Source organism: Oryx dammah, unplaced genomic scaffold, assembly GCF_014754425.2.
Source record: "Oryx dammah isolate SB20612 unplaced genomic scaffold, SCBI_Odam_1.1 HiC_scaffold_19, whole genome shotgun sequence".
Taxonomy (NCBI): Eukaryota; Metazoa; Chordata; class Mammalia; order Artiodactyla; family Bovidae; genus Oryx; species Oryx dammah.
Genome location: NW_024070203.1, coordinates 66,813,898 through 66,835,749, shown reverse-complemented (window position 1 = coordinate 66,835,749; position 21,852 = coordinate 66,813,898). Strand labels below are relative to the sequence as shown.

The window sequence follows — 21,852 nt, the reverse complement described above, 5'->3', positions numbered from 1 at the left end:
AGTTTACTCCGCTGAGACTCCTGAAGAGCAAGGAATCTTGCTCTTTTTTTATTTCTAATTTTATTTCACTTATTTTAGAGTTCTTTCTTTCCAAGTTGTCAAATTTAGTAAATAAAAATACGGAATGCCAATTTAAATGCAAATTTCAATAAATAATGAATAATTTTCAGTGTGAGTATGTCCTAAGCATTGAAGTCTGCCGAATAGGAGCCAGTGCAGGGCATAAAAGCCCTGGCTCTGAAGTTTCTGGGCTCAAGTCCTGGGTCGACACTTAAGTGTGTATGGCTTTGGGCAAGTAACCTAAAATTCGCCTCGGTTAGGGCGTGTGATGGGGGTCATAATCATAGTAACAGTCCTTATGGAACTATTGTGAGTTGAAGTCTCTAAGGCGCCTGTTTGGGGGTGGGGGGGGGTGGGGACGTGCCCAGAGATCAACAAACATTGAAGTCCAGAATTGGTGGGGCGGGGTGGGGGGAGAAAACAGAGAAAGGGACGAAGGAGCGAAGGAAGGTTGGAAGGAAGGGAGGAAGGACGGGGTGGGGTCGGAGGTGAATCAGCGGGAGGGAGAAAAGGCGGGGTTGATGGAACACTTGCCGCTGGATCTTTCTTGCGAAGAAAAAGTGGGGTTATTGGACCTGTGGAGACAGCCTTGCGGCGTCAGCACTCAAGTCTGAATGCGGAGGTGCGATGGCGCCCAACGGGCCAGGGCGCTAGGCGCTGGGTGAAGGGTGTGCGTCTGCGCGCGAACCCCGGGGGCGCCCGGGCCGGCGGGGCGGGGCGGGGCGGGGCGGGCGTGGGGCGGCCCCGGGGCTGCGAGTCCGCCTGCGCGCCTGGACGAGGCGGGCGCGCTAGCCGGCAGAGCGGGGCGCGGGCCGAGCTGCAGGCGAGTAGCGGGCGTGGACCCTGCGCCTCTAGCGCTGCAATGGGACACCTGTGGCTTTGGGGGACCTGCGGCCTCTGGGGGCTGCTCCTGAGCATCGCAGAGCCCCGCGCAGGTAACTCAGTTGGGGCACAAGGGAGGCAAGCAGGAGAGTTTGGTGTAGACGCTCCTGGGGTCCGGGGAGGGGCGGCACCGCCTGGCTCCTGCCTAGGTCAAGGCTGAGGGGGCGCAACTGCATGGTGATCCTGGGGACTAGGTTTAGTAATCCTGGGACGCAGGATTAGCCTGAGACAGACAGACAGTCATAGAAAGACATACGAAGACAGATTGCTCTTCCCGTCAGAGGTGCTGTTTGAATTATGGAACCTCACCCCTTCCATCCGTGGTGACTCAGTTGAAAAATAAACTGCAGTTTGGTTGCAGGTAGGCTTCCCTGTTGCCTCAGACGGTAAAGACCCCGCCTGCAATGCGGGAGACCTGGGTCTGGAAGATCCCCTGGAAAAGGGCATGGCAACCCACTCCAGTATTCTTGCCTGGAGAATCCCATAGATGGGGGAACCTGGTGGGCTTCAGTGCATGGGGTCGTAGAGTCTGACACGACTGCGCAACTAAAACTTCACCTTTTTCACTTGGCTGGGGGTGGAGGACACAATCCGATCCCTCCCTTCTCCACTTTTGGGTCCCTTGTCCATTAAAGAAGGACAGAGTCTCCCAGTAGGACAGGAATGGGTCTTTGTGGCGGGTGTCAGTCATTTCCAGGGGCAGCTGCCCTGTGCCTTCAACTAATACCCAAGAGAGGGCTGGAACGAGACTTGATAAGATAAGAAACTGGAGTTGGCTGTGGAGATAACGGAGAGGATGAACCTGAGATAGGCGAGGAGCAGTGTGTCTAGGAGATAGGATCCAGCCTGCTCGCTGAAGTTTCCTACTCTTGGCTGTGGACTGCTCCAGGTTACAAATGTGCCTGAAGCAGGAGTGGCCTTGAAACTCTTGACAAAGACAAACGTCAAGGGCAGAGTCATTGGTTCTTGGAGGGGGGAGGCAGTCTTCTTTATGCTGGAGAGCTTTTGCCACTGTAGGTGAAGTCCACACTAAACTTTTCTCAGGCAGGAAGGAATTAAATCATAATTTTTAAACTTTTTCTCAGTCGTCCATTTCAAATATCTGTGGCTTTTCTTTATGTCACTTAATTTTTCCCACCTATTCTGAGAATTTGTTACTGGACCGAATAATTACCTGTGCAGTTTAAGCAGAAAATAAATCCCTTAAGCCATCCTGTAACTTTTGAGTTATTTTGAAGCATCAATTCCAGTTCCCCAAAGAAACTACTCACTCATCGCTGTGTTTGCAGAGGCACCTGTCTTGGCCTAGAAGTCCACCTTGCCACCGGTTTGTCCAGTCTAGCTAATCCGTGTTTGCTCTCCCAGGCACAGCAGCTTCACTCCTCTTTCAAAAAGCCAGTATGACCCCAGGAGTGTGGATGAAACGCCCCTTCTTACTCACATCGCCCCTGTGCTCTCTTCCATCACTCTACTAAGTAGAGCTTTTGGAAAAGTTGGGAATGTCACACGTTTTTCAATGCCCCGGAACCTAACACTGTTTATTGAATGAACTAGTGACCTTTACATTGAGAACTCACTATCATCATAAAGTTTCAGAAATGATCTTCCCTGAAGTCTTAGCTCTGTCACAGAAAACAGTTTCAACTTAAAACACGCCATTCCTTTCTGTACCTGGACTATTCTTTCAATTTACCAGGCTATGCATTTCTTAGGGGTTTTGATAATGACCTTATTCTCCACAGAGCTGTTTCTCCAGCCTTGTCTGCTGCTTGTGTGGGCTGATAGCTGTATTTATGGAACTGACTGCATCTAGCAGAGCACTATATGCAATTAAGGGTCTAATAAATGTTTAATATGATAGGTACGAATGCTGAAAATGATCATGTATTATTCCTCTTTGTAGCAGGTAAGATAGTGCTCTACATGAAGCCAATGAGTATTAACTAAGTTAAAGACTTAACTCCCTGTCTGGTCATTGGTTAGTAATAGAACCAAAAATAAAACATAAGTGTATTTACTTTCTGTCCTGTAATCTCCGTGATGATTTTCTTTCATCATTGTAATTTGTAGCATAACATTTGATGCTGAAATGAAGTACTTGAGGCTTTTACTTCTACTGTACTTTCATATCTTTCAGATGGCTCTAAAATAATTCCCAAAATCACAGAAATAATACCTAAATATGGCAGCATAAATGGAGCAACAAGGCTGACTATCAAAGGAGAAGGTACGGTTGTCTTTTATTTTTCACCAAGGTTGAGGTATTTTAAAGACTTTCACATTTAGAGATTGATTTTTTTTCTCTTCTAAATCCACTAGAGTTGCTTCTCTATTTGGCCAGGGTAGGAAAACTCTATCCTCTTTGACACCTAATGAAACCCCAGAAAGTCTCTATCAACCTGACCATCTGAATTTGTATTATAATTACTTGTTTAACTCCAGGATCTGGACTATAATGACTGAATTGAAAGGAACATCTTTAACCCAACTCTGCAGCTACCTACTTTGTTCTTCATGGGTCTAATAGCATTTATTTTTATATTAAATAAAATATTTGTGGAGTTCAAAGGGGTAGGATGTTAGTAAGGGTGTATGATGGAGAAGTAGAATGGTTATGAAAGGAAAAAGACAATTGAAAGCAAAGCTTCGGATGCCTTCTTCTGCCATGCAGTCCTTATCATATACTTCATCAGAACATGGGTTATGTATGACTTTCTCCTTGCCTGGTCTTGGGATGCTAACAAAGTAGGCAATTACCGAATATATTTAATGAGCAACTGTTTCTTGAGTTAAATAGAAATACATGGTTCATTTAGCCATTCACTCTTTACAATCTAAATGATGGTAGTATTCAGATGGTTATGAATTTTTGAAGGATGGGAAAGAAAGGTTTTTAAAGAATATTAATAAAAACTTTTATTTAGTCTTTAAGAAGTGCAATGGGATTTTTTGGAGTCAGAGCAAGATATTTAATAATTCTGTCTTATATATTGAAGTGTCTTTCAATATTTCTAAGTAAAATTTCTGTAGAATTTTAATCTCTCAATGGTGTACTTGAAATGGTTTGTGCCTCTAAATTGTGAATAGTATATTTTGGATTAAAGTGTGTGTGTTTTGTTTTTTTTTTAAGAGTTAGACACCTGGAGACAATGTGTTTGTTAAGGACTTTTTAAAATGTCTTTATCCGTAGCTCCCTTATAGTATTTATTGTTAATATTTGCTTAGATAGTGCTGGATTTTTAACAGAGATTTAGATGACATGAGAGAAGCACCCCAAACAAAACAAAACAATAAAACCGCTCAGGTATTTCCTTCTGCCTCAAAAGTGGGAAGCTGCTATATTAACAGAGGGAGCCCAGCCTGGTGCTCTGTGACTACCCAGAGGGGTAGGATGGGGGTGGGTGAGAGAATCAAGAGGGAGGGATATATGTATGTGTGTATATATGGCTTCCTTTGTAGCTCAGTCAGTAAAGAATTTGCCTGCAGTGCAGGAGACCCAGGTTCGATCTCTGGGTTGGGAAGATCCCCTGGAGAAGGAAATGGCAACCCACTCCAGTATCCTTGCCTGGAAAATCTCATGGACAGAGGAGCCTGGTGGGCTGCAGTCCATGGGGTCGCAAAGAGTCGGGCACAACTGAGTGACTAACACTTACTTACTTACATATATATAATTATAATTGATTTGTGGTGTTGCACAGCAGAAACCAACACATTATAAAGCAATTACCTCCCATTAAAAATAAATAAATAAACACCTACACCTTTTCTGTGGGTTTCCCAGGTGGAGCTAGTGGTAAAGAACCTGCCTGCCAATGCAGGAGACGTAAGAGACAGGGTTTTAATCCCCCTGGTTTGGGAAGATCCCCCTGGAGGAGGGCACGGCCACCCACTCCAGTATTCTTGCCTGGAGAATCCCATGGACAGAGGAGCCTGCTGGGCTGTGGTCCAGAGGGTCACAGAGAGTCGGATGCCCCTGAAGCGGCTTAGGACACATACTTTTTCTCATCCAGGAACCATGGCTTGAGTTTAGTTGCATAGACTCAGATCATCCCTAGTTAGAAATAGGGAAAACCAAAACAAACCATTCCATTCTTAAGGCATTTTGGAGGAACATCCTTATTAATCCAGCTATAATCTTTTCTCTTTGGTAAACTTTATGAGTCTTAAGAGTAGTCCTCTTACTTATGAAGCACAAAATGTCATGATGAATTTGTAGTTTCTCTAGTTTTCCCATCAATCTGCATTTCTGGATGCTTCCGGCCAAGAATTATAAAATAGTTAAATACTATTTGAATTGCAGATACGTCTGCCTACTTTGATATGTCTTCCCTCTCCTTGCTTTAACCACACACAGCAGGTGACTAAAATTGTGACACCTAATGTCTTTCTCAAAGGTGAGTCTAAATACTGTTTTGGGGCCAATGATAAATATAGAATGTGTCTAAGGTAATGATAATGAATTTGCAAAATACACCAGACCTCCAAGGGTACGTGAATGTGGTACTTGAACAAAATTTATTTGGAGCAACTACTTTAACCTGTCAGTGTTGTGTCTGACCCAGACTCCATCTTTAGAATTGAATACAGAGATAATTTATTAATCACAGAACACCTTCTAATGGGATTTTAAATACTCTATCACCTACATGTTGGTAATGGCTTTTTAAATACTTGATCACCTAAATGTTGGTCCCATATAACTTAAAATTTTTGTAGTGGTCACGATGAAAAACTAAAATATAGAAATATTTAACTTGAGTTCTCTGAAAGATCTATTGTTAGTATTTTTTTTTTGTATCCAAATGGCTTTTGTCTATTTCCACACATAATGAACTTTACAGGTAAAAATTTGCTAGTGTTTTACTTTCTTCTAAAGTCTATCTCCAGGAGTCAAAGTTATATAGTTTTATAATTATGCTCCCCAAGTAAGTGTTTTGAGCAGTGGCAAAATTGTAGAAATCATTGTATCTTCTTCTAAGATGGCTGATTTAATGAGGAGTGTTATCATTTTGATAAGTTCTGGAGTGTTTCTAAGTTTATTGTGTTTATTTCTTGATATTCATTCCTTGTATTTCTCAATTGTCTTCCTTGATATTTCTCTTTGTTAAAAAAAAATCAATTGGAAGGTAAAACATTTTACTTTTGTTGCTTTCTAGATATTCCCTTATTACAATGTCTAGCAGGTATATTTTTGTTTAACTGAAGTGGTGAATTATATAAGTTTTATATTATGGAAAGCACATAGACTTTAGTCAGGTTCAACTGGCTTTCAGGTCCACCTTTGCCGCTTCCCACTAGGGGACTGGGGCAAGTTTCTTATCTAAGCCTCAGCTTCCTCATCAATGAAATGGGCTACTAATTCCTACCTGTTGGGGCTATTGTGAATATTGAAAAGGACGATGTAGCTAAGGCACTGGTATATAATATCTGCTCCATAAATTAGAGCCAATTTATTTTTATTATTCCTTTGCATTTATGTTATAGGGATGGTGTCCTTCTTTAAAAGTTCTCCTCCATCACACTGCATCATTTTTCCCATTGTTTTGAATGTTACAGATTTTAAGTGGATTTGTACTTTCTCAACCCTGATTTTTTATTTTTTAAACCAGAGGAATCAAAACAGCCTGCATGGTACATGACAACTGCTGGCTGTGACAGCACGCACATTTTTCATGATAGTAGCACAGGCTGCTATCAGGAGACCCAGGACTGCGTGCCTGGCTAGTCTTGTCTCCAGTTCTTCTGACAAAAGGGAAAAAAATACATCAACATGTCAGGAATTTCCATCTGAAGCCTCCACCTTTTCTGTTTCCAGGGTACACCCAACCCTTCATGTAATCTTTATGCTTTGGAGTACTTCCAGAGGTATCTTCTTTATACCCAGTGACTTACTTAGAATTAGACTTTTAAATTAGAATTCTTTTTTAAAGCTGATTCTTTACTATTTCCTTTTAACTCTTTGGAAGTAGCTAATAAGTTATAATATATAAAACACATTGAAACGATTCCTAAGCTAAAAACAATATCATCTTTTGTTGGTGTTATTTTTTAGACTTGTATTTGTCATAGAAATGCTGAAAACCATTATCTGCATTACCATATCATTGATGTGACGTGTGCCTAACAGGAAAATAAATACACATATCTCATCCTGAGCCACACCACAAGTAAAACTGTGTTCTTTAGTTAGTGGCCAGCAACCCATCTGTGTGTTCCAAACTCAATGTGAAGTACAGAGATAAGCAGAAATTGGCAAAAGGAAAAAGTGGCTTTGCAGGTAGTTTGCTTTTCTGTTTTCATGTATCCTCTCAAAATTCCATTTGAGCAGTAACTGCCTTCCTAGATTGCAAACTCAATGCAAGTATCTTTCACATGTCAAATTGATATGTTTGTATTTTAGCCTATATTGGATGAGTCCTATTTGGTTAAGTTTTAAGCTTAGAAGAATTAAATATAATTAATTAAATAAAATAAATTTTAAAATAAATTAAATAAAATTAATTTATTAAAATCCCACCATTTGTTTAGTTTCTGCTTACTTTTTCTACCTATAAAGAAGAGGAGCTAAGAACATAGGTTCTAGAGGAACTTACATTGGATAACTGGGAATAGCTTTGTAATGTGCATTTTTAAATATTATTTTTCTCTGAATATCACAAAGGTGCCAGGTTGGCATCATAGCCGTGGTTCAAATCCTGGCCTCTCACTTATTTGTCCTGTTATTTTTTAAAAAGGATATTAATATTCACTAATAATAACTATCAATATTTTGTGACTTAAAATATGCGTGTATGCATGCTAAGTTGCTTTAGTTGTATTTGACTCTTTGCGACCCTATGGACCATAGGCTGCCAGGCTCCTCTCTCCATGGAATTTTCCAGGCAAGAATACTGGAGTGGGTCGCCATTTCCTCCTCTAGGGGATCTTCCCAACCCAGGGATCAAACCCGCATCTCTTCCCAACCCAGGGATCAAACCCGCATCTCTTATGCCTCCTGTGTTGACAGGTGGGTTCTTTACCACTAAAGCCACCTGGGAAGCCTGACTTAAAATATAGTGTATATCAACTGAGTATTTATCAATTGAGCTCTTAACCTAGGAGCCAGCACCATGTTAAGTACTATATAAAAGGCCTCATTTAGTCTTCCTGATAATTCCTGCTAAGTCGATTATTATGGTCATTTTTCTGATGAAAAATGACTAAGTGAGTTTATATCTAAAGGTAATGCTCAAGTTCAGACAGCAAGGAATTGCTGAAGCTGGGATTCCAACCCCAGATATCAGGGTCCAGACGCCCTTTCCTGTAAACAGCACTGTCCCCTAGCATGCAGTGTTCCCACAGCTATAGTTTACGGCTCTGGCATTTGCTGAACCTCGACACAGTGACCCAGGGATTGAACCCAGGTCTCCCACACTGTAGGCAGATTATTCACCATCTGAGCCACTAGGGAAGGCTGCAAACCTGTAGGTCTCAAGTTAATTTCCACAAGACAGAGACAGCAGAACAACTGGGTTGACTGGATGACTCGTTCAGAAGCTTCTCTCCTTGGCTACTTGAGTGCTTGTCCAGTGACCTATGGACAGAGGGCCATGGGGGGAGGCTGTGCATGGGCCAACACTAGGGACCTCTTTTCATCAGCACTGAGCTACCTACTGCCGCTGCTGACTACCTGCCCTGTCAGTAGCAGAGACCAGCACGTAGGACAGTCTCAGTAGGGACCATCCTCAAGAAGTCCACCCAGCCACCCTCATGTCAGCTGCATCACTGTCCTTCCCTCATGGACAAGCAGATATTCATTATTCCTGGTACTGACACCCGCTCCACAGAAGGCTTTTGCCTTCTCTTTCCACAGTGCCTGTGCTGGCCTCATCTTCTGAGAGTATAATCCCACAAAATACAATGAAATTCCATAAGGAGTCACAATATTTCACAAAATAGGGCCTCAAAACAAGGAACATATTTTATAGTGAAAATTTGTGATACTGGGCACATGACCATAAACCTTGCATCATCCCGAAACAGGTGGCCTAACAGAATGATGGCACAGCCTGCAGCTGGCAAGACTAAGAGCCCAGCTTGGGAACAACATCCTGTGAGGTGGGACGCTGTCTGTCATCAGAGCCATAGGCACTGACCAGTGGCAGATCCGGACTATTGTTTCCCAACAGATGGATACATGGAGCTGGGAATGAAGGGTTACTCCCTGTCCTTATCGCTTCCAGTAATCAAAAGATTGAATCTGTGCTTTCTGTCCTTGCAATTTTAGGTTCTCCTGGGTTCTGGGTCTGAGTTTCCAGATAGAGGATGCTTCTGGCAGGGATCCCGGTCTGGGTTCCACTGAACTGAAACTACTGCTACTATCCTGTCAGTCTGAATTCAGCAAACATAAGTGGTGGACTGCTAGAGATAGTTGATTCTGGTGATCCTGAAGAGGCAGGGTTGCTTTTCCTTGATACAGAGAAGGAGGAGTGTGTCTGGAATTTGTGGTATTCTTGGGGCGTCTCTTGGCTTCCATGTGCAGTGATAACTGTCAGTAGGCATAGGAGGCAGCCACAACCACACGTTGGGAAGAAAACCAAGGGCTCCGATCCTCAGGATAAAGGTTAGCATCACTCCATTAGCTGAAGTTCTGGCTTATGGGTGGGGAAAGTACAATGGCTGAGAGAGGTCAAACAAGTATCAATTGTAGCCTCACGGCCAACTAGGGAGGCCTGTTGCTTGTTCCATTAACCCTGTTGTGTTAAATCTTTTAGAAAATATTTTATTTATTTATTTGGCTGCATTAGGTCTTAATTGCCCCAAGGCAGATGTGATCTTAGTTTCCTGACCAGGGATTGAACCCATGTACCCTGCACTGGATGGTGAATTCTTAACCACTGGATCACCAGGAAAGTCCCTCTATTACATCTTTAGCAGAGCTCTTAGCTGACCACTGTCTGGTAGACTTGAAAATGCATTCTACTTCAAATGCAGGGTCTGAGCATATCTGTGGGCTTCCTAGGTGGCACTAGTGGTAAACAACCCACCTACCCATGCAGGAGACATGGGTTCGATCCCTGGGTCGAGAAGGTCCACTGGAGAAGGGCATAGCAGGGCATTCCAGTATTCTTGCCTGGAGAATCCCATGGACAGAGGAGCCTGGCAGGCCATAGTCAATAGGGTTGCTGAGAGTCAGACACGGCTGAAGTGACTTAGCATTCATGAGCATATCTGTATGGCACAAGGAGTCAACTCTATCAGATGCCTTTTTTACTCAGCTGCACATCCTGGTTCCCACCTCTTAGTCGAGCCACAGCTGTGGCAAAACGTTCCCTGTGTACCCTGACTCAATCCATGCTTCCAGGTCTCGCCTAAAGGTCCCACAGTGTGTCTTTGTCCCAAGGGCTTCTTGGATGCCGTGGCGTTGGAACCTAGGTGGCATATACCTCTGTGCAGCCTGAAAGTGTGGGAAAAATCATTTCCCCCATGGGGAGCCCTCAGCTAATGGGAGAGAATTTGATGAATATATGCTTCTTCTCATTGACTCTTTGCTTCTGAGAGGCTACTGTGTTTTCCTCAAAAGTCTTTCCCAGAAAGACTGAGCCCCAGCTGCCTTCAGTGGAGTCCAAGTTTTCTTCTCTCTCGTCCCTAAGGGATCAACTCTCAAACTCTCTACTTGCAAGCCTTACCTCCGATTTTGCTTTATAGGTACTCAAGGTAAAGACCTGATGCCTTATAAAATCCTGTTCACTTTGTCTGCTCTTGCTGTGCCCCTTTGCCTGCTGTTTTCATAGTAGTTATCCCCACCAGAAACAACATCTGGTGGTATATATTTGTATATTGTCTATTTCTTCACCCGTCTCTCCCATTAGTGGGATATAAGCCATTTGATTCCAATGCCTTTAACAACACCTGACAGATAATAGATTTGCAAGCATTGCTTTTATGAATTAATTAATTATAGGCTAATTTTTATGTTTTCAAAGAGGATTGCAATCACAGGGGTAAATGTGAAGTAGATTAATGGCTTACATCAATACCTTCCTTATTCATTTGGTGATTCAATACAAAATGATAATTGTTAGATCTTTGAAAACAGAGTTCCATTAGTAATAATTGAGTGTTTTTACTCTTCCAGGTTTTGCTCAAGCAAACCAGTTTGACTATGGAGTTGACAATGCTGAATTGGGAAACAGAGTGCAATTAATTTCTTCTTTCCGATCAATTTCTTGTGATGTAGAAAAAGATTCAAGTCATTCAACCCATATTACATGTTATACTAGGTAAGTTGTAAAGTGTCTTTAATAACATCATTTTCATCATGTCAGAACCACAGTTATACATATTATTTTTATAATAGTTTTATCACTGGCGATTACAATAATATTTTTCTGATTATCAGTTATTATTTTTGACTTCATGGTGTTTAGACTATTTTATATCTTTATTACATTCACTTGTAGTACTTTTTCCACATACTGGCATGATCAAAATGTGTTCTATATCCTTTCCCAGGTTATTAGAGCTATTATCTAATCATTATTGATCTCTTTTAGAAGATAAATGGCCACTATTAAATTGCAATGATGCTCCTCAAAATATCAAAATTATACCTTCCTGTCTGGTTTGATTAATTTTGTTCAGAATCTTGACATGCTCATTAAGATTAAAGATAATCATTTTGTAGATTGACATTTCAAGTTCTTTACTATCAACTCAAATTGATGTTTGTTATTAGCAACTTAGGAGAAAAATTAATCATTTTAAATGGCCGCTTTGAATACTGAGACAGGTAGCCTGTGTTCCAGAGGATTCTATCCGTATTAGGCTTGTTGACGTTTTGCAGCTTACTTAGGGAGAAGCATGATTAAAACTTTTTAGAAAGCAAGCATAAAATAATTGTACCAACGTGATGTTACAATTTAAAATGATTGTTATTATTGTTTTTCTTCTCAATAACCAGTGCATTGGTTAGAATAAGCATTTGCCTGAGATCCATGATGTGAGAATTTGCAGTACAGAGTTCAGGATGGAGAGCATCTTTCCATAATATAGAATTGAATTGAACTGAATTGCACAGAAGCACAATTAATTTTGAATTTAATTCTACAACAGCACAGTTGTACAACAGCGACTTAGCATGCATGCACACACATACAACAGTTAGAATTTCAGACACTTTTTTTTTTTTACTAAAATGACATGTAGTCTGGGGTGGTATTTTTCATGAATGCTATACATTAAATAACAGAATTTTGCATTCCATGTGTGTTTTCCATTTGCCTTCCAGAGCGATGCCAGAAGATTCCTACACTGTTAGAGTCAGTGTGGATGGGGTTCCTGTTACAGAAAACAATACCTGCAAAGGTCATGTCAGCAGCCGGGCCTGCATCTTCAGTGTAGGTGGCATTTTCTCTCTGACTTACATATAACTGATCTTGTACTTGGTTTCTTTTAGAACTGGACTTTTATTTTTTAATTTACAAATTGTTATCTATTTCCACATTAAAAAATTTACTAGCATGTAGCTAAGGATAATTTCACCCAGTTAAATTATCTTCTATAGTAATGAAATCTTACCATTTCCTGTTTTGTTTTTCAAATTAATTTTATTAATGAATTCAGCTTTTTTACTTTCAAATTGTTTTCTTGTTCATACTGTTTTTTCACTTTCTCCATTTCTGCTCTTACTTTGATTTCCCTTTTTCTGTTTTCATCAGACTCAGCTTCATTTTATTTTTTTAAGTATTTATTTATTTGACTACAGTAGGTCTTAGTTGCAGCATGTGGGATTTTTTTTTTTTTTTTTTTAGTTGCGGCATGCAGAATCTTTAGCTGTGATATGAGAACTCTTAGTTGTGGCATGTGGGATCTAGTTCCCTGACCAGGATTCAAACCCAAGTCCCCTGAGTTGGGAGCATGGAGTCTTAGCCACTGGACCACCAGGGAAGTCCCTCATCTTCATTTTAAATGGAAACATAATTATGTTCTCTTTCTTTGTATTTTCTGATGCAGTGAGCGCAAATGTGACTGTATGTAGACTAGAATTATTCAAAATTTAGTTCCCCTAAATACAGATGTTCATAATAATATATTTTCTTCTACAGACCATCTCATGTAATTTAAAAATTGTATTTATGTTTTAAGTTGTCGATTACTGAGTGCTATAACATTCCAATGTAAGTCAAAATGCTGAGGAAATTGGTAATGACTTCTGTCCTCAGGAAGTGCCTATGATTCTTCCCAAATATCTCTGGCTCACTTTTCTCTTCCTAAATTGGGAGCCATCTTTTGTTTGCCAGAATAAAACACCTAAATGGCCCCAAAGCAACCTCAATTCAACTAATCTCAAATTGGATGTCTAGTATTCCTCCTTAAACTTCAGTTCAGTCGCTCAGTCGTGTCCAACTCTTTGCAACCTCATGGACTGCAGCAGGCCAGGCTTTCCTGTCCATCACCAACTCCTGGAGCTTGCTCAAACTCATGTCCATCAGTGATGCCATCCAACCATCTTATCCTCTGTCATCCCCTTCTCCTCCTGCCCTCAATCTTTCCTAGCATCAGGGTCTTTTCCAGTGAGTGAGTTCTTCACATCAGGTGGCCAAAGTCTTGGAGCTTCAGCTTCAGCATCAGTCTTTCCAAAGAATATTCAGGACTGATTTCCTTTAGGATTGACTGGTTGGATCTCCTTGCAGTCCAAGGGACTCTCAAGAGTCTTCTCCAACACCACAGTTCAAAATCAATTCCTTGGCACTCAGCTTTCTTTATAGTCCCACTCCCACATCCATACATGACTACTAGAAAATTTCTGATATTTATCACACGTCTCAAGCTAGAAGCCTGTTACATCCTTAGTGTCTTCCTTGCCTTCATCTTCAGCTCCAGAGCTATTCAGAAACTAAACCATGATGATCTTACCTTCCAGCTTAGCTGTGAAGGTCATTGTCCCCTTATCTTCTTTCCTGCCATACCCTTGGTTTTAATTCTGGTCTTGTCATTTCTCACTCACTATCACTGTGGCCTGTTGGCCTCTCCATCCTTTTTGATGGCACCATTCAGATGCCGCATTCAAAACCATACATATTATTATGTCTTTCCCCCACTCAGTATCTCGCCTTTACCCATTGTCTGTAGGTTTCCTCTATTATTTCATAGTATGGAACCAATTGTTTCCAGCAGTGTCTCCTAACATCCTCCCTGACCAAGGATCCATAGACCTAGCTCACTTCTGCCTAGTGAGTCCTACTCTTGCCTTGGGACTCTGAAGACTCCCCCATGCAGAGCTAAGTGATTCTCCTTGTGTTCCTCAGCTGTACAATGGCTCAGTGCTATTCAGGGTCCATATACAGGCTTCCTTATCTACTCTGACTTGGTCATATGTGAAACTCTGCCTCAGTTTCTTCATCTTCTATAAAATGGAGATTATCTCATTGCATCATGTAAAATGGAGGATTAAATGATAAGCTGATCAGAAAGAACCAGCACATAGTTATTACTATATAGTGTTTTATCTATATATCCCATTTATTACTAATCCACTGTGCAGTGATTATATTTTAATGTGTTTTTCTGAGCTAGAGGGGTTTGTTCAATGTTTCATCCCTAGAACAAGCATAACATTCAGCACTTAGTAGGAGCACAGGTTATATTTGCTGACTGATGCTTTTCCTCTGATTAAGACAAAAATAGATTTAATGCCATGCAACTGAATCTTCTTAAATTATTAGTGGTGTGTGGCCTGAAAATGTAATACAGAAAATTATTTTTTTTTAATTTAACAAAGTTATAGTTTTATATAATGAAAAACTGAACTGGTTCTACAAGGTTAATTAAAAACAAACAGGACCTCCTTGACTACTCACTCCACCTCATGTTCATTCTTCACATTTACCCCACTTTCAATAACTTTAGTTTTTTACTGTGGTATTTCTATACAAGAAGAATTTTTTATGGTTTTAAAAAAGTTGAAAAAATATTTATTTTGGTTTCACTGGGTTTTTGTTGCTGCTCTGGCTTTCTCTAGTTGAGACAAATGGAGGCTTCTCTTCATTGCAGTACACATGCTTCAGTGATTATGGCACAGGGGCATAGTTGCCTCAAAGCCTGTGGGATTTCCCCAGACCAGGGATCAAACTTGTGTCCCCTGCCTTGGCAAACAGATTCTTAACCATTGGGCCACCAGGGAAGTCTGAAGAGTATTACTTTTAATGTATGTAGATTATTTCATTTTCTCTATTGTGATATTTCTAAATAATAGGCTTCTCATTAAGAAATATGTTTATTGCCATTTCTGAGTCTTTAAAGTTTATTATCTACTTTATCTTACAATGGAAGATGAGATTTTGACACCTGTTTTCCTACATCTGTTCACTACTACTGTGTCATACAAGTCCCAAGCTTGGTAGCTTCAAGCAGCAACTGTTCATATTGCTTATGTATTCATCGGTCAGCTGTGTGGTTCTTCTGTTCTGGACAGAGCTAGACCGATCTCTGCTGCACTTACTCCTGTGTCTATGGTCAGCTGTGTGTTAGGCAGGAGGCTTTGCCAATCTCAACTGGGTACTTTGGAGGGCTTCAGCTGGAACAATCTAGCTAATTAGGCTTTGTTCTGTGTAGTGTCTCTGCCCTCCATAAAGTAGCCCAACTTATCAGATACTAGAGGCAGGGATCCCTCAGGAGAGCAGAAGTAGGCAGGGAGCCTTTAAGAGTAGGCTCAAAAATGTCATGCTACCTGTATTACATTCTAGTGGCCAAAGCAGGTTCTAAGGCCAGTCTGTATTCACGTCTCCCACTAAGAAGATCTGTAAAGAGAAATTGCAGGTGAAGATATGGGGAGTGAAAGATGATAGCCATGTCTGAAATAAATCTGCTACCCCTTCCCATGTCCAACACACATATCCTCCCACTCCTCCTTTACTTAGATGTGCCCCAGTTTTTAGTTGCTTCCCAGGTGGCGCAGTGATAAAGAATCTGCCTACCAGTGCAGGAGACACAGGATATGCAGGTTTGATGCCTGGGGCAGTTCGTGAAGATCCCCTGGAGTAGTAAATGGCAACTCACTCCAGTTTTCTTGCCTGGAGAATTGCCTGGACACAGGAGCCTGGCGGGCTACAGTCCATGGTGTTGCAAAGAGTCAGACACACACACACACACACACACACCCACAGTCTTTTAGATCAATATTCATAACATCATAACATGGCTCAGTATCATGTAAAATACAATAAAAACATGACAGCAACGTCCAGTTGCTTTAAAAGTCTCCAAGTCTCTATGGCTCATATGAGCCATGCCGTGTAGGGCCACCCGAGATGGATGGGTCATAGTGGACAGTTCTGACAAAACGTGGTCCACTGGAGAAGGGAATGGAAAACCACTTCAGTATTCTTGCCTTGTGGACCCCATGAACAGTATGAAAAGGCAAAAAGATAGGACACTGAAAGATGAACTCCCCAGGTCAGTAGGTTCCCAATATGCTACTGGAGATCAGTGGAGAAAAAACTAGAGAAAGAATGAAGAGACAGAGCCAAAGCAAAAACAACACCCAGCTGTGGATGTGACTGGTGATGGAAATAAAATCTGATGCTGTAAAAAGCAGTATTGCATAGGAACCTGGAATGTTAGGTCCATGAATCAAGGCAAATTGGAAGTGGTCAAACAGGAGTTGGCAAGAGTGAACATCAACATTTTAGGAATCAGCAAACTAAAATGGACTGGAATGGGTGAATTTAACTCAGATGCCCATTATATCTACTACTGTGGGCAAGAATCCCTTAGAAGAAATGGAGTAGCCATCATGGTCAACAAAAGAGTCTGAAATGCACTACTTGGATACAGTCTCAAAAATGACAGAATGATCTCTGTTCACTTCCAAGGCAAACCATTCAATATCACAGTAATCCAAGTCTATGCCCCAGCCAGTAATGCTGAAGAAGCTGAAGTTGAACAGTTCTATGAAGACCTACAAGACCTTCTAGAACTAACACCCCCCAAAGATGTCCTTTTCATTATAGGGGACTGGAATGTGAAAGTAGGAAGTCAAGAAATTAGGCAAATTTGGCCTTGGAGTACAGAATGAAGGAGGGCAAAGGCCAATAGAGTTTTGCCAAGAGAACGCACTGGTCATAGCAAACACCCTCTTCCAACAACACAAGAGAAGACTCTACACATGGACGTCACCAGATGGTCAATACCGAAATCAGATTGATTACATTCTTTGGGCCAAAGATGGAGAAGCTCTATACAATCAGTAAAAACAAAACCTGGAGCTGACTGTGGCTCAGATCATGAAGTCTTTATTGGCAAACTAAGACTTAAATTGAAGAAAGTACAGAACAGATCCCTCGATTATACAGTGGAAGTGAGAAATAGATTCAAGGGATTGGATGTGATAGAGTGCCTGAAGAACTATGGACAGAGGTTTGTAACACTGTACAGGAAGCAGTGATCAAGACCATCCCCAAGAAAAAGAAATGCAAAAAGGCAAAATGTTTGTCTGAGGAGGCCTTACAGATAGCTGTGAAAAGGAGAGAAGTGAAAGGCAAAGGAGAAAAGGAAAGAGAAACCCATTTGAATGCAGAGTTCCAAAGAATAGCAAGGGGAGATAAGAAAACCTTCCTCAGTGATCAATGCTAAGAAATAGAGAAAAACAATAGAATGGGAAAGACTAGAGATCTCTTCAAGAAAATTAGAGATACCAAGGGAACATTTCATGCAAATATGGGCTCATTAAAGGACAGAAATGGTATGGACCTTACAGAAGCAGAAGATATTAAGAATATACAGAAGAACTATACAGAAAAGATCTTCACGACCCAGATAACCACAATGGTGTGATGACTCACCTAGAGTCAGACATCCTGGAATGCGAAGTCAAGTGGGCCCTAAGAAGCATCACTATGAAGAAAGCTAGTGGAGGTGATGGAATTCCAATTGAGCTATTTGAAATCCTAAAAGATGATGCTGTGAAAGTGCTGCACTCAATATGCCAGCAAATTTGGGAAACTCAGCAGTGGCCACAGGACTGGAAAAGCTTAGTTTTCATTCCAGTCCCAAAGAAAGGCAATGCCAAAGAATGCTCAACCTATCGCACAGTTGTACTCATCTCACCTGCTAGCAAAGTAATGCTCAAAATTCTCCAGGCCAGAATTCAACAATATGTGAACTATGAACTTTCAGATGTTCAAGCTGGATTTAGAAAAGGCAGAGGAACCAGATATCAAATTGCCAACATCCGTTGGATCATTGAAAAAGTGAGGGAGTTCCAGAAAAACATCTATTTCTGCTTTATTGACTATGCCAAAACCTTTGAGTGTGTGGATCACAAAAAACTGTGGAAAATTCTGAAAGAGATGGGCATACCAGATCACCTGACCTGCCTCTTGAGAAATTTGTATGCAGGTCAGGAAGCAACAGTTAGAACTGGATATGGAACAACAGACTGGTTCCAAATTGGGAAAGGAGTACGTCAAGGCTGTATATGGTCATCCTGCTTATTTAACTTATATGCAGAATACATCATGAGAAACGCTGGACTGGAAGAAGCACAAGCTGGAATCAAGGAGAAATGTCAATAACCTCAGATATGCAGATGACACCACACTTGTGACAGATAATGAAGAACTAAAGAGCCTCTTGATAAAAGTCAAAGAGGAGTGAAAAAGTTGGCTTAAAATTCAACATTCAGAAAACTAAAGTCATGGCATCTGGTCCCATCACTTCCCCCATGGCAAACAGATGGGGAGGCAATGGAAACAGTGTCAGACTTTATTCTTTTGGTCTCCAAAATCACTGCAGATGGGGACTGCAGCCATGAAATTAAAAGACGCATGCTCCTTGGAAGAAAAGTTATGACCAACCTAGACAGCATATTAAAAAGCAGAGACATTACTTTGCCAACAAAGGTCTGTCTAGTCAGAGCTATGGTTTTTCCAGTGGTCATGTATGGATGTGATAGTTGGACTACAAAGAAAGCTGAGCACCAAAGAATTGATGCTTTTGAACGGTGATGTTGGAGATGACTCTTGAGAGTCCCTTGGACAGCATAGAGATCCAACCAGTCCATCCTAAAGTAAATTAGTCTTGAACGTTCATTGGAAGGATGATGCTGAAGCTGAAGCTCCAATACTTTGGCCACCTCATGTGAAGAAGTGACTCATTAGAAAGACCCTGGTGCTGGGAAAGATTGAAGGCAAGAGGAGGATGGGACGACAGAGGATGAGATTGTTGGATGGCATCACCCACTCAATGGACATGAGTTTGAGTAAACTCCGGGAGTTGGTGATGGACAGGGAAGTCCAGTGTGCTGCAGTCCATGGGGTCACAAAAAGTTGAACATGACTGAGTGACTGAACTAAGCTGAAGTGCTCACTCTCACTTTTTGTTCTTACTGAGGATCAATAACATTTGCACACTTTCACTGAGTTTTTTAAAACCCTTTACACTATTACACATTTATAGGATCTAATTCTCATACTATTTTCTAATTTTATCATTTTCATGATATTTCATTTCTCATGACAAATCTTTATCCTTGACTGCTATTGTAGGTTAATTATTCTTAATTTTCAGAATCTTCTACCTTCTTTTTCTGTTTTCTATGAAATAATTTTATCTGACATCTTCACTGATTCTTTGCTGGTGGTGTATTGAAAATCTGTTTCTGATCTGTCTCCTCAAATTATAATAGTAACTAATCTGTTGTTTAATATGCATTCTTCAGTTATTTTTTTACCACAGATATAATTTATGTGAGTACATTTTGACTTAGAGAGATTGATTTGCACACAATTCGGCAGTTCCTCTAGCTTCTCTTCCTCTACCTTCTCTATTATTCTACCTCTAAAAGTGGTATTTTCCCTAAATAAAAAAATTTTTTAAGTAGTATTTTGACTGGGTGTTTTATATCTTACTACTTTTACACTGATTCTCCTTTAAGCATTTCTAAAGTGTGAAAGAATGAGTCCAAAGTCATCCTTAGCCTCAAATTTCAAAATTTATCTCTTATTGGCAGTCTTAAAAAAAAAATCCGTCCTTTTACTTCAAGTACCTGAGCATCTTTCTTTTAGGTTGTTCCTGAATGAGAAGGAGTGGGGAGGAAACAGCTGCCAATCACTGAGAGTCTACTTCATGCTAAATTTTTTGCTTGTATAATTTTTGTATCCATGCAGAGGTCATCCTTTTCTCCACCAGCACTGTTCCTCCTCCAAAAACTTCAGTTATTCCTTTAAATCCTGCCCATGTTCCTGTCCTCTTCCATTTTCTGAAGCACCCTTTTCTTTCTGCAGATGGACTCTTCTTGATCTATTTCTAGCTTGTTTTCTCCTGTATTATTTGTTTCTAGGTGTGGATTTTGATCTGCATGTATCCCAGTCATTGAGCAATCTTTATCCATCCATCAGTTCTGCTCTTTACCTGTTCAGAATTAATTTTGTTTTTCAAAATGCTTCCTTGGTGGCTCAGATGGTAAAGCGTCTGCCTGCAATGCGGGAGACCCGGGTTCAATTCCTGGGTCAGGAAGATCCCCTGGAGAAGGAAATGGCAATCCACTCCATCACTCTTGCCTGGAAAATCTCAATGACGGAGGAGCCTGATAGGCTACAGTCCATGGGGTCATAAAGAGTCGGACACGACTGAGCAACTTCACTTTCAGTTTCACTTTCCCTTTTGTGGTAATTATTTCTCATTTTTTTCTTTTCAAATGAAGTTGGCATATGTTTACTTGATTGAATAATAATAGCCAATGACTAATAAAATGTTGATTTTACTAATGTGTCAGGTTTTGTGTAACTCTGGAGAGTTATCATGAGCTTAGTTACTAAAACTTATTTTGATGAAGTCTTCCCAAGTTTTGCTTCTATGTTTTTGAAAAACGCTTTGCTATCTTTTGTTTATGAGTGTAACCCATAAAGGGTGAAAACCCATGTTCAGTTCAGTCGCTCAGTCGTGTCCGACTCTTTGTGACACCATGAATCACAGCACACCAGGCCTCCCTGTCCATCATCAACTCTCGGAGTTCACTCAGACTCACATCCATCAAGTCAGTGATGCCATCCAGCCATCTCATCCTCTGTCGTCCCCTTCTCCTCCTGCCCCCAATCCCTCCCAGCATCAGAGTCTTTTCCAATGAGTCAACTCTTCTCATGAGGTGGCCAAAGTACTGGAGCTTCAGCTTTAGCATCATTCCTTCCAAAGAAATCCCAGGGCTGATCTCCTTCAGAATGGACTGGTTGGATCTCCTTGCAGTCCAAGGGACTCTCAAGAGTCTTCTCCAACACAACAGTTCAAAAGCATCAATTCTTCGGCACTCAGCCTTCTTCACAGTCCAACTCTCACATCCATACATGACCACAGGAAAAACCATAGCCTTGACTAGATGGACTTAGTCGGCAAAGTAATGTCTCTGCTTTTGAATATACTATCTAGGTTGGTCATAACTTTTCTTCCAAGGAGTAAGCGTCTTTTAATTTCATGGCTGCAATCACCATCTGCAGTGATTTGGGAGCCAAAAAAAATAAAGTCTGGTTTCATTCTTTTACAAGTGGTTGACCAGTTTTCCCAGCACCACTTGTTAAAGAGATTGTCTTTACTCCATTGTATATTCTTGCCTCCTTTGTCAAAGATAAGGTGTCCGTATGTGTGTGGATTTATCTCTGGGCTTTCTATTTTGTTCCATTGATCTATATTTCTGTCTTTGTGCCAGTACCATACTGTCTTGATGACTGTGGCTTTGTATTAGAGCCTGAAGTCAGGCAAGTTGATTCCTCCAGTTCCATTCTTCTTTTTCAAGATTGCTTTGGCTATTCGAGGTTTTTTGTATTTCCATACAAATCTTGAAATTATTTGTTCTAGTTCTGTGAAAAATATCACTGGTTCTAACACTACACACAAAAATAAACTCAAAATGGATTAAAGATCTAAATATAAGAACAG

The 21,852-nt window shown here is 40.9% G+C and overlaps 1 protein-coding gene across 1 annotated transcript in view; it reads left to right on the top strand.

Annotated features, from left to right (window-relative positions):
- The first annotated feature begins 872 nt into the window (after positions 1 to 872).
- LOC120879074 (fibrocystin-L) overlaps positions 873 to 21,852 on the top strand; it is a 177,423-nt gene continuing 156,443 nt past the window's right edge. Inside the window, exons 1-4 of the mRNA XM_040262130.1 lie at positions 873 to 995; positions 3,080 to 3,169; positions 11,060 to 11,204; positions 12,212 to 12,320. Coding sequence (XP_040118064.1) covers positions 923 to 995; positions 3,080 to 3,169; positions 11,060 to 11,204; positions 12,212 to 12,320 — 417 coding nt within the window. The 5' untranslated portion in view covers positions 873 to 922. The remainder of the gene's footprint in view (positions 996 to 3,079; positions 3,170 to 11,059; positions 11,205 to 12,211; positions 12,321 to 21,852) is intronic.